Source organism: Callithrix jacchus, chromosome 1, assembly GCF_049354715.1.
Source record: "Callithrix jacchus isolate 240 chromosome 1, calJac240_pri, whole genome shotgun sequence".
NCBI classification, from domain to species: Eukaryota; Metazoa; Chordata; class Mammalia; order Primates; family Cebidae; genus Callithrix; species Callithrix jacchus.
The window spans coordinates 130,777,704-130,790,248 of record NC_133502.1 but is presented as its reverse complement, the minus strand read 5'-3'; the positions used below and the strand labels follow the sequence as shown (position 1 = coordinate 130,790,248).

The following is a 12,545-nucleotide window of genomic DNA, read 5'->3' as shown; positions in this document are numbered from 1 at the left end:
ACCCGGAGAACTGGGGGAAGGGAGCAATGGTGAGCAGGTAGGCATTTTTGCTGCAATTCCAGCTGAGAATTTCAAGGGTTGAAAACCCTGGAGTATGTTTACCAGACTTCTCCAAGACTACCTGTATTTGCATTTATTTTGTCTGAACACTGACGAAAGGCGGGCTCACTCCAGCTAGGGAATGTATGTAAAAGAGGACAGTAGAGGGTACGCAGCGTTCGGGGCTCTAACTCTCCTGGCGGTTTGTCACAATGGCTGAGTCCTGAGAAAAGCCAGCCTAATTCAAAATAAATGAGTTTCCGTAGAGTAGGACAGTCTTTTCCGCAAAGTCCCGTGGAATGAAACATTCCCAAGACGTGCAGTTTCCGTGTCTCACAGAAAGGGACGGAAAACACCCTGCCAAGGTTTGCAAAGCTTAATTCGAGTCTGCTCGTCTCTGTCCATGGTGCTAATTCCTGCCTCATTCTCTTGCGTGGTTACCACGGTATAAATTCACACTGGTGGCAATTTTCGCAACTTTTCCTCCCTCACGGTGAAAGGCAAGTCGACATACTACTTTAAGAAGAATAAATAAAAGAGTAATCAGCAAGTTATATGATATCTGTATATCTCATGCAGACATTAAACTATCATATTTCCAATAATATGAACCGCAACCCCCTACCCCACCAAAGTAACACATAGTGTTTTTATTCATCTAAGCTTTACTGTTGGGAATTGCTGCCTTAAGCCAAACATTGTAAACTCATTTTAATAGTTTAACTTTTTTATTTGCCTAAAAAATGTTACAAGTAGTTTACAGTACCCTTTATTATAAAATGTAAAATCACTCCCTCCCTTGCCCCCAGGAGGACTAGTTTAAGGGAGTTATTTATCCTAAAAGACATTTTCCACAACAGCTTTACATATTCTTGTGATAACTGTTCTTTTGTATAGAAAGTTTAATAAAATAATTCATTACTTTTTCAGTTTTGAAAACTACTTTTTTTGCAACTTTATCCACATCACACTTTTTCTCCAAGTTCACAGTCACTCCCTTCATCTCTCCCTTTTCTGCTGAAATTCAAAATAATGCCAGGTACTTGGAAGATATGTCAGAGTTCATGTGATTTAATCATACTCAAATGTCTTCTAAGTGCTTTTCTAGTGCCAGTTCAGATGTTATGGATAATTTTTTACCTATCCATGAGTGAAGAGGGGTTGACTGCATTTTTTGCTTATTCTAAAATGAGATATTTGCACATAGCCTTCATTAATTAATCACAGGATAGTTTGTATTAATGTTTCAAGCTATGACACATGAATTTCAAAGTGAAATCTACATCCAGATATCACTTGTTTTAAAGTGGCTGTAATCAATATTTTTTTATTTTTAAAAGTTGAAAAAGTACATGTTGCTTATGATACCTCTATCCACTTAAAAGTTTTAAAATATAAAAACATCTGTTTTAATGAGGAAGTAAAACAGCATTTTAAGATACTTTCATTTAAAAAAATAATTTAAGTCCATGTTACCTACATAAAAAGACAACATGTTAGGTATGACAATACTTAGAATAATATTTTGTCGCTCTGCCCAAGCTGGATAAAAACATAAATACTGAGTCTACAGAATTTAGCAATATGCATTTGAATGAACGAGTTTACCATTTTCCATGTAGTTTCTTTATATAATACACATGCTAGATTTTTATTACTCCATATCACTCCCAACTTTCCACACCTGTCCTTATCATTTTGGAAAATATACCACAGTTATCTACAAATTCTTGTGGATATAAACATGTACCAAAAAATTAAAGTATTAATTTTCACCTAGTTAGAAGGCACTTATATAATTGTAATGGTAAAGATTTACTTCAACATACTGAAATTATATGAGCATACACAACTAATTCAGTATTAAGAGTATGGTAACAAGAAGGAAAAACAATTCACTTCATAGGTAAGTCTGATTAAATCAAACAGTTTTATACTTTCCCCAAATTGTATTCATTTAAAGTTTATTTCTCTGTATGGAGCTGGGGATGAGGGGGAAGAGATTGAAGGCAGACTACAAACCCAATCTTCTGTTATTTATATATCTATTATTTCTGTCTTTTCCCCCTTTACTCTATTTCTTCAAACTGTTTTTCTTCTTCTTGCTTTGAGTTTCACTCAGGTCTAGAGAACAGTTTTAAGTTGAAATTAAGACTCCAGGGGCTGTTATATAAAAAGTGGGGGTGGAGGTTAAGGCATGATTTTATACATGCTAATTATAAGATAGCATAGATTCAGGCCTTCTTTCTCAACCCCCAATTATTGTCATGCAAAGTAATAGAACTCATATATTATTATACAGGCTACACGGGAGATAAACGGGTCTTTTTTCCACCATTAATCATTTATCAACACTCAAGGACATGCTCAAAGAACACCGATTTACTGTATTCCTCACTTCCAAGTCATTTTATCATCTGTCCCATTCCCCTCCATGACACCCCACCCTTTTGCAATCTCTAACTCTTACCTGTGTCTTCTTTTTCCAGCATTCTCAAAGGTATGGACTAGTTGTAAATAGGTAAAGGAATTCCTTTCAAAAAGGCATGTGCCTCTGGAGAAGATATGTTACATTGTTTGTTTAAGAATGGTATCAACTGTCTAGGAAGTTGGTACTATCTTTCAGGATTGAAAGGAGAAATTCTGGCTGGAAAAGAACCTGGGTCAAGTGAATACTGATCCAGACGATCCTGAGGACCTCACTTTCACTTAGAGAAAGAAATAATTATCATGCATAAAACTGTATTTTGGTCTCCTGAATGCTATTAAAATATGGGGTTGTAATAAATTAGTCTTCCTCTATGAAGCAGAAACATTAACAGTACTTGGTCTTCTGGTTAAACTTCTTAAATCCTCACAGAAAGAGCCCTGATAAATGTTCGTCTATCTTTGCTGTCAGCAATACATGTGTGGTCCAAGGACTGTACCTGTCTGCAAATGCAGAGGAGTGGCTTGTTCCAATTTTATGTACAGCTGCTCTTTTTGAGAGCCATTAGACACCTCGAAGTGAAGGACCTTAGCTCTACTCAGTACCTCTTTTTCTGGATAGGATTTTTATCCTACACTTTTCTAGTCTAACATAAAGTGCAAGCAAATTGAAACCGTGCAGCTTTATTTGACAGCATTTCTGACTTTATCCTTATGTTAAAAGGATGCTTTAACAAGGGGGTGATGGGAAGAAAGAGATCTGAAATATACATATATTAAAATAAAGACATACAATTACCTAACATCTAATACAAAATACAGTACTGAAAAAGGCATGCGGGCAAATAATGGATGTACATTCATCCCTTTCACTCAGATCAAAGAGAGGGAGCTCTCAATGATTCATACATACCGGACAGAGTTTAATGTTATATAGAAATATGCCATAGATGCAGCAGTGATGGCAAAGGAAATGAATCTTTCCGAAGCAGAAAGATTTAAGAGGAAAAGAGATTGTGCCGTATCGCAAACTCTGATAGTACAGTTCCAACCCTCCCACGTTGCTGTCTCCACATTTCTTTTTGCTTCTTGCATTTCCCTTCGCCGCCAGTGTTGAGTGTACCTCCCCGCACAACTTACCTTGAAACGGGACTCCATTGAGCTCTCGAGAGTGACACAAGCCCATAGCCAATCGTCTCACGCTGCCCCGCCTGGGCGGCCTCAATGGAAGCGTCTGGACCAATCAGGATCCTGGGGCGATGAGCAAGTTACGTTGTGCCGCGACTCGGCGTATACTTCCGCGCGTGCTGCCCGGGATAGGAGCCTGGCAGAGCAGCTGCACACACGGCAGTGCGGAGGCAGAGAAGGGGTTGGTGATACGGTGCTATAAATCTGTGGTCCAGTCCACCTCCCTTTTAAGACGTCCTCCCCCCTATTTCTGTTCTCAGTTAGAGATGCAGCAGCTTACTCCTGTAGCGACCTACTAAAAAGCAACAAGGAGAAAGACATCGTCTTTTTGAAAAAACGTTCTTTCGTCTCTTTTCTTTGTTCCTTGGTTTGTTTTTCTTGCCCCTTTTTGTTTAGTTGAACGGCAGTAGGAGGGTAGTCTCTCCGTCTTTTTAAACTCTTTTTTAAGTTTCCCCTCCCCTTTCATATTTTTTTTTCCGCCATTTCTTTTAGCATTGGACTTTGGGGTCGAAAGCGTTTCTTTTTATTTGCTTCTTTTAAGCCGAGCACAGTTTAGGTTTCGTGCTGTCTTAAGAGAACTATCCAGCAGCTTCTTGCTCATCCTTATTGGGAGAACTGCACCGTTACTTTAAAAACACACATACACAAAAACCTTAAGGGAGAAAGGTAAGTTTCGGTTTGGTTTCTTTAATCATTAGTTGCAGCGATGCGCTGGCAAACCCAGAAAACCTGTAAGTGAGCGGAATACAGAATATGAAGTTAATTGCACATGTTTGTCTCATTTCAAAGCTACTGTTCTGCTTTTTTAATTTTAAAGAGCTAGACTAAAAGACGGTGGACGCATGCTTAGCGTACTGAATATTCGCAAATGTCCATGGCAGAAACTTAAGTGGTAAATGTGGCCAGGGGAGAGCAGGGGTACAATGGGAGGTTAGATGTGGAGCGAGCTTCAGGATTGAAATTGGAAGTTCATTTCGTGGTAAGAGAGGGATAACTTGGGTGTTGGGGATGCATGCCTCTACTTTCGCTCAGCAACCGAAGGACGGGAGAGGCTTTAGAATCATTAAGGGGAATCAGAAGCCTGGACTGGCAGATTAGACCAGCGAAAACCACAGGCTTAATTGCATTAACCAGATAGCATGTGCTGGGGAGATGGGATTGCCAGATGGAATTTAGATGCTGCACCAGGCAGCGAGTTGTAGTTGACTGAAAAAAGTACATGCCGCCTGAGGGCTGGGGCTGGGGCTGGGGCTGGGCTGAGGCTAGGGTTGTTAGAAGCTGTCAAAACTCATCATTGTATGCGGGCTCTGATTCACGGACTCCAATTATCATAATTCAGTTTTAAAGGAAGATAGCCAATTTGGGGCTGAATTCTTAAGCCTGTACCGGATATGAGATTCCCTTTGTTCAGAAAAGCGTAAATAAGATCCTTGGAGCTGTGTCTGTGAAGTGGCGGCTGCTTGGGAACCTCGCTGTGCTAGGCGATAGGAAGTGGATTCTAAGCCCCTGTCCTTGGTCCTACGCGGCTGACTTCGCCTTCTGGGCGAAGGGGAACCCCTTCGCAGCCGCGAGGCTTCTCAGCCACCCCAAGAGCCAACTCGGCTAGGTGGCCCTCACCCTCTCCTCATCTCCCCCCCCGCCCCAGCTTCCTCGAATAGCTATTGTTAAACTGACGCCAGGAGAAGGATGGTTGGGGATGAGAAGCTGGGCAGACAGGCACACGCTTCATTTTAACTTTTGTGATTTCTCAGGGTTTAGGAGAAACCGGCTGGCTTTCAACTGCCAAAGAGAATCCAGGGTAGATGTAGGAAAGGGGGAGGATGTTCGCGGGGCGGGGAGGGCGGAAGGGGTGGTGGTGGTGGAACGAGGTGCTGGCTTTGCCTAAGAGAAGTTTAAATTATTGGCACGAGGGGGTGTGGATGAGTGTGTGCGTGATAGCGCTCATGTGGTGCTCAAGAGGTAGAGGATGGGGGAAAAGGTACAAAGCCGACTGGGGTTAACGTCTGGTTCCTCCTCACCCCACCCACTTTCCCAGCTGGGAAAGCCAGCGCACGGCCAGCCTCCCGGACTCGACTCAGCAAAGGGCGGGGGGGGGGGGCGGGGGGGGGCTAGGGATGGCAAGGTGGCAGTGGCCACCACTGGAGCTCCGCGGCGGACGAGACCTCGCGTGGCCATTGTTGCTTAATTTATGCCCAGCACGTTGCTACGTACCCACCTATTTCACGTCTGTAAAGAATTAATACGAGAGCTATACAACTGTGACAAATTGAAGGTTGGATACGTTCCCCGTTTCCCATTTTCTAGTACCAGTTAGCAAAACTGATGGCGAGACTGGGTATTTTCTCTCGTAATTACCAGATGCAGGTTGGCTTTTATTATGGCGAGGGTGAGAGAAATAGCCAACCATTTAGTATTTGCTCTTAACACTGCTGGACAGGGATGGATGTCTCTGTACTTTCTCCCCGAAATGCACGATTCTGTCCCCTCCCCCACTCATGTACAAACACTCCCGTTGGTTAAGATTCTAAACCTACAGCCTTTCTCCGTAACCCTATTTATTATACCCATCCTCTGAGGGTGGGAAGGAGGTGAATGTTTTATTTCCCTGGCCTACACTATTAACTGCAACCTATAAAACGTAGGCTTAAAATGAAAAATTTTAGAAAGTACACAGCAGACAATAGTAACCGAAGACATTATTTTCCAAATTGAAAATCAGTTCCTAAAGGTCAGAAAAAGGGTGTTCGTGTTTTGGGGAACAGAAGGGTAGGAAATGTGTTTGGGCCTTAAGACTTCCTTGTAAAATGGCTTCTTAAATGGGACATCTGAAAGATTTGTCAGAATATGAACAGATAAGGCTGCAAAAAAAATGTTGAGTGTTTCAAAGTTGCTTTTTATGGGGTCAACATTTTAATTTTTTAACTCTCGCCCTTATTGGTGTCATTGCTTGAGTGTGCCTTACAGCAGGCACTTCTTCCCCTTTCCCTCTTTTAACCAAGTGGTTGGGCACCCCGCTTCATAAAGCTAACCTGTTCTGGAGCTCTTCACAAAAAACCCTTAGGGTTATAAGGCAGAAGTGGTTTGGAAGACTTGGGGAACTCTTTTTCAGAGCTCTCCCACAATTTAGTCAGCGTCAGGAAGTAGGGCGTAGGGCATTCTAAGAGTTTTAGGCTTGGATTGACAAATTAGGTAGGCCCATTTTCGCCTAACGTTTTGGAAATAGGCATTTTTAGCAATCCCGCGTGCCTGGGATGTAAATATTATAATTAACTATTTATAGCCAGGTCAAAGAGGCGCAGGCGCTTTGAGAAGTTTTCCCAGGAACCCACACAAAGTCAATTAAGGTCATTTAATTGCAAATCGGATTTGGGGCGACACAGAAATGCTGATATAGAATCAATTAGCTATTTCCGTTGTCCCCAAAATGAGTCCCACAAATTGAGAGACGGCCTGTCTCGCCTGTGACCTTGATTGAGCCCCCTACTTCACTGTGCTGATTAGACTTCGCCCAAGAGGGTAAATTTGACTCTCCCACCCCCGCCCTGGGTTAGACGAGTCCTCTCCCTTCCCCCATCCCCGCCCCGCCCGTCGCATGGGGGCGGGGAGCGCTGGGCGCCCTTAGCGGACCTTGCTGCATCAAACCCGCATCATGCCCTTGAAGCCGTAACCTCGGTCACGTTCTTGCGGCGACTCGGTCGCCCACTGCTCGGTTCCTTTCTCTTACCTCCTACAATTTCAGGTAGGTATGACAGGTGATTTTTTTTTAAAATGTAGATTTTAGGAGAAGGGTTAAAACCTATCCCTTTGCAAGGAAAAAAAATCCCAACGACAGGTGCTCTCTCAATTAAGCGGCTGAGAAGGTGTAAAAACGTGCTCCAGCCGCGTGGCTCCGGGGTCGGTTTTGACTTCCAGCCGTGGGACTGAGGGCTGAGGACAGGCACAGGTTTTTCTGCGGAAAAGGGATTGAGCTTGGCGAGGGGGCGGGCCGAGGCAAGGCAACGATGGGACGCCCCCTCGGTGAAGAGTTGGCCATTTCGGGTCCTGCCGTGGGGGGCGTTGGAAGGATGCGGCTAGCGGCCAGCGTTTGCATAGCCGAGTGCAGGATTTCCTACTTTGCGTTTGAAGCAGAGTATAGCACCCCGCACAGGTACTCTGGGCTTATTTAAACGTCAGATCCCCTCTAGAGAGGCAGGGAGGGGAAGCAGGGGGCTTAGTCTTTATTTTCCATCGAGGGACAGGACCCCTTGGCTGCGAAGTAGGGGGACAAAGAGACTTTTTAAAAGACACACACATATGTGTGTGTATATACTTATATGTATATTTATAAACATATTTATTAACACATAAAGTAACCCCAGCGTTAGCTCCTCCGACTCCCCGTTGGCGCCCGGAGCCTCGAGGTTTGCAAACTTGCACCTGGAATCGGCCTCCTTTGGGAGCTCAACGCTCTCCGCGCGGTCGGGGGAAACCTTGTCCGGGAAGCCTGGTGGGACTCGGAAGCCGGGAGGGACCGAGTTGAGCTGCTGAAGCCCGGCGTCTCCCTGCAGGCACGGACCCGCGGAGCGGTCGGACAGGGCACGCGCCGGCGGCGGCCGCCGCGCCGCGAACTCGCCGCCGGCCCCGCCTCCTGGCGCTCTTCCAAGCAAGCCCCTCCTCCCAGCACCGCTACAAACGGCGGGACCGCGGCGCCCGGGCGTCACTGAGGCAGCAGCCGGTCGGGTGAGGAGGGCGGTCGTAGGCTCGGCGCGGGTGGGGCGGGGGTTCCGCCGGCTTCCAGTCCCACTTCCCGCCGCCGCCACCGTCTCTACGCGGAGCTCGCCTGTAGCGACTCCTCCGCGGCTTTGCTGACGGCCAGTGGCACGAGCCGTAGTAGCTGCAGCTCCGAGTCAGAGCAGGCAAGTGCGGGGGGCGTGGGGGCGGGGACGGCGCCCACGCTTTACCCCTGGTCCATTTTGGACGCCGAGTCTAAGGTCTGTGCGCGCCCCCGCTGCGCCTAGAGGGGTGGGGGTGGTGCGCCTTCGTCCGAGCTCTGGGCGGGAACGCTCGTGGGGGCGGCGGAGGTTGTGCCTGCGAAGTTCCTAGAGCTCAGCCCCTTGCGGCGGGAGTGGAGGGAATTGGGCGCCTCGGGAGGTGGCACCGCCCCTCCCGTGGGCACGAGAAGGTTGGGGGCGGCGGGAGCCGAGTGAGGCCAGTTGCGCCTGGCAGCGTGCACGGGCGTGGACGTGCCCGGGTGCGGCCGCGTGTAGCGCGAGAAGGAAACTGCTGAGACGCAGGTGAGTGTCTTGGAGGGAAAGTGGGGGAGGGGACTTTTCTAGAAAAAGGGCAGGATTCCTGTGTTGAACTGGCAACCCCGCCTTGTCGGAAGATGTGTGCCCTGGCTTCTCCTGCGGAACGTGTCGGGGTGGTGTCTGGTGTGAGCCCATTTGCTACGGCGCCTCCTCGCGCGCGGTCCTTAGAGCTCTCGGGCGTTTGGAGACTCGCGCTAGCCGCGCTGTGAGCGGAGGTGCTGTGGGGCCGCGACCGCCCAGGGGCAGGAGCAAGGATGATCCCCTTGAGTGAGTTAGGTGAGGCCCGTCGCAGCCGCGCGAGGTCGCAACTCGCGGTCACATCTCGGGTTTGCGCGCTAGGCGTGCGCTGCGCGGGAAGCGCGGGCGCTCTGCCGGGTGAGGTCGGCTCTGGGAATTCAGCTCAGAAACGGTTGCGGCAGCTGCTCCTCCAGTTCGGCCGGGAAGGCCGGCCGGGAGGGTCCGCATGCGGCGGCCCGGGTGCGCGGATGTGTGTGCGTGAGATTGGGGGAGCCAGCGTGGGTTCACTGGCCGGTGCTCCTCCAGTGGCCGTGACAATGACCGGCCAGCAGAGTCTTTCCCACGGCATTTCCTTAAAAGCCTACTTGTTATCATCCTTGAGGGCCAGAGCGTAAAACCATACCTTTGGATGCGAGCTGTGTGCATGGAGTGTAGCTGTCCAGATGGTCATTTAGAATTGTGTGCATTTTTAAAGACCATCTTTACGACAAAGATTTCAAAGAGTCCTGTCGACTCTTTTCATTTTCTGAAAACGTGGGGAAAGGAGGATTTGCTAGGGTTGTCCACTCTCCTTTATTCCCTCCCCCAAAGAACAGTTCTTGGCAGTGCGAAAATGTAATACCTCCGACAAGGACAAAAGGGCTTTTAAAACAATTTTCTAGTGGCCCCATTCCTAATAATTCTTAAAAATGTAGCTCAGCCTCAAAACTTAAGGCAAATCAGTCCATTTAAAACCATTCAAATATCAATTGGTGTGTAATTTCCCTATTCCCTCAAGTAAAATCTGTTTGTTTGAAATACTGTTTCGTTGCCCTTGAAGAGTTTTCTCAAGAATCGTTTCGCTAGAGTCGCTTGAATTTCCCATTTCTTGTGGAAGCTGACCTGGAGTCTCCATTGTGGTGAGCGGGTGAAAAAGTTGTCCTGGATCTACGTTCTCTTAGGAACCTTTGGGTGTAGAAATGGTGTTGCTGAATGGACCTGAATGTTAAGCGGTAGGGCCCTAAAAAGGAGGTTTGTTGGGACGTTAAGGTAACACTCTGAAGGTTCTGGGAGGATATTCGTAGGGGAAGTTCGCTTGCAAATTATTCGGAGAGAAAAGAGGAAGAAAACACCTGGAAGATGAAGGCCAGAGTGAGGTAGGAAAAATTAGAATATGAAGAAACACATTGTATTAAATTCTGTGATTCCTCTTTTGCAATTTTCCTTTTTGAGAGACTGTGTGTGTGTGTGTGTGTGTGTGTGTGTGTGTGTGTGTGATTAAAACTGGCCCCTGTTGCCTGTTTGGGTAACTTTGCGCTGCCACCTTTTGGGGAGATTTTTTCCCCCCTTGAAAGACAGTTCTTTAGGTGTGTAAGCCCCTCCCTCTTCCCTGTCTTTAGGTGTTTTCTCTACTTTGTGTATCGTCTTTCAGGACCAATCAAGTCAGCTATATTCAGTGCCCACAGTCTTTTCCTGTGGTTCAAGAGAATTTTAGTTTTAGGGTATGCTCCTTGTTTAGAACAAACACCCAGTGCTGGTCAGTGTCTGCTACTGTGGAACCTTTTTTCTTTTCTATGCCTAAGACGTGTTTTATAGTTCCTTTTGATTTCTTTCTTTTTTTTTTTTTTTTTTTTTTTTTGGTTGGTTTGTTCTGGCTACTACTTGTTCACAAGAGAAAAAGCTCTTCTGTCCCAGTTTTAGTGGTTTTAGTTAAGACTCAGCTTTTGATAGGTTAAGGGAGAATGATGCTGTAAGTGGCAAATACCATTATTCCTTGAACCAACCTTTTGGTTTTTTCTACACAGACAGATGTTTCTGGCTGAATCCTTGTAACCAACCGCTCTTGGCTCTTCCAGCCTTCCATGCTTGCCTTTTAAAAATAATGTGCCTCCTCCCCCACCAACCCACCTCTATTCTTGAAGCAAGTCTTAGGTTCTCTTTGAGGACACAACAAAGCCTTCCAGAATATCCTGACTTCTAAGCTGGAATCAACCTTTTCCTCTTTCTTTGCTGAAATAAAATTTAAAAAAAATCTGTGATGCATTTCAGGCATTAGGATGGCACAAGAGCACCACAGTGGCAAATTAGCCTTCATGTTCTTTTCCCCCAAAGGAGGAGATACTCAGAAATTGCTTCTTAAGCTTCTTATCAAGACTGACTTTACCATTCACCTTTTTGATGTCTGCATGGTAGCATCAGTTTTTTTTGCTCCCATTTGATGTCTTACTAAATTTATCACATCGCCCCACTCTTATTGCCACCTTTATCATTCATGTTTATTTGGAATTGAGAGAGGCTAGAGATCTGTGGTACTTAGCTTGGTTTGGTTACTTTTCGGTGACATTGTAAGGGGCCGGATAGGTGAGGTGGTATTAGGTCCGAATGGTGTGCCACCCTGTGGAAAACCTGCCCATAGCAGTCTACCCCAGCTCTTTGCTTCTTGGCTACTCAGCTGTACAGGTCAAAAATTATAGTAAGCTACCACATTCCAGTGTAAGTGTGTGGGGGGAGGTTTTTTTGTTTGTTTGTTTTGTTTTGGCATGCGTACTTAGTTATAGGCAGGACTGTTTAGCCTGCTTGTAACTGGTGCAGTTGCACACCTTCCCGTATCTTGAAATTCTTAAGAATTTTTGGACAAGGTTACCCTGTATTTTCATATTGCCCTGGGACTGGCAGATTACGTAGCTTATCCTGGTTAGATGCTTTCCCACTTGTTAGTGTTTAGCTGTCAGTATTGCTGCTTTGTTGATATATTATAGAACTGTTTGGAGGTTTTATGTCTGGTGATGCCACACCTGGCTGTCAAATTCACTGTGGAGGACATAAAATGCATGTTTTTTTTTTTTCTTCCTTTGGCTAGTTTAATTTTACAGACGTAGAAGTCCTCACCGGTTCTGGTTACGTACGGAGCCCACATGTTGTAGTTTAGTGCCAAATCCACACTTTTGTATGTTCTAATTTGGGAAGAATATTTATTGTGTATTTATTTGGTTCGTGATACTAGATGATTTATAATGCTAGTTAATTATTTCAGGATTTCAAATGTAAATATGCTAAGTGGAAACTGAAAGCACTTAGGCTTGAAAGGCAGTGGTTATTTTAAGCCTTTTATATATTAAAAGATACATGTTTTATTATGGTTTAAATGATAACTTTTGGAGCCTGAATTAAAAGAAGTTTTCATAATGAAGTCTTAGATTTTTGTGGTGTACTTAGGACAATTTTCACTAGTAAAGTTAACAGATTTGGCTTTCAGCTTGTGTGATGTGCATCATAACTTTTAGTAGGGTGACTAGAGGAATTTTTTATTTCAAGGGAAGATTTTCTGTATCTCTAGGCTTGTATTCCATTGTGTAAAACAAAACAAAGGTAACTCCTGTGTGAGCA

General features: G+C 45.6%; 1 protein-coding gene across 50 annotated transcripts in view; it reads left to right on the top strand.

Moving 5' to 3' along the window:
• ELAVL2 (ELAV like RNA binding protein 2) overlaps nucleotides 1-12,545 on the top strand; it is a 158,188-nt gene that overhangs the window by 20,146 nt on the left and 125,497 nt on the right. For 12 of the 50 annotated variants that reach the window (XM_078349939.1, XM_078349904.1, XM_008997821.6 and 9 more), the window contains exon 1: nucleotides 3,785-4,320. The exons of 10 other annotated variants lie outside the window; for them this stretch is intronic. Coding sequence is in view for 1 of the 40 variants with exons in the window: in XM_035306799.3 (XP_035162690.1) it covers nucleotides 10,299-10,315 (17 nt within the window). In the remaining 39 variants the exon portion in view is untranslated. Of the gene's footprint in view, nucleotides 1-3,784; nucleotides 4,321-7,254; nucleotides 7,394-7,557; nucleotides 7,802-8,318; nucleotides 8,550-8,685; nucleotides 8,928-9,294; nucleotides 10,316-12,545 lie in introns of those variants that run through there. 28 more of the 50 variants (XM_078349937.1, XM_078349915.1, XM_035306954.3 and 25 more) reach the window with 9 other exon arrangements.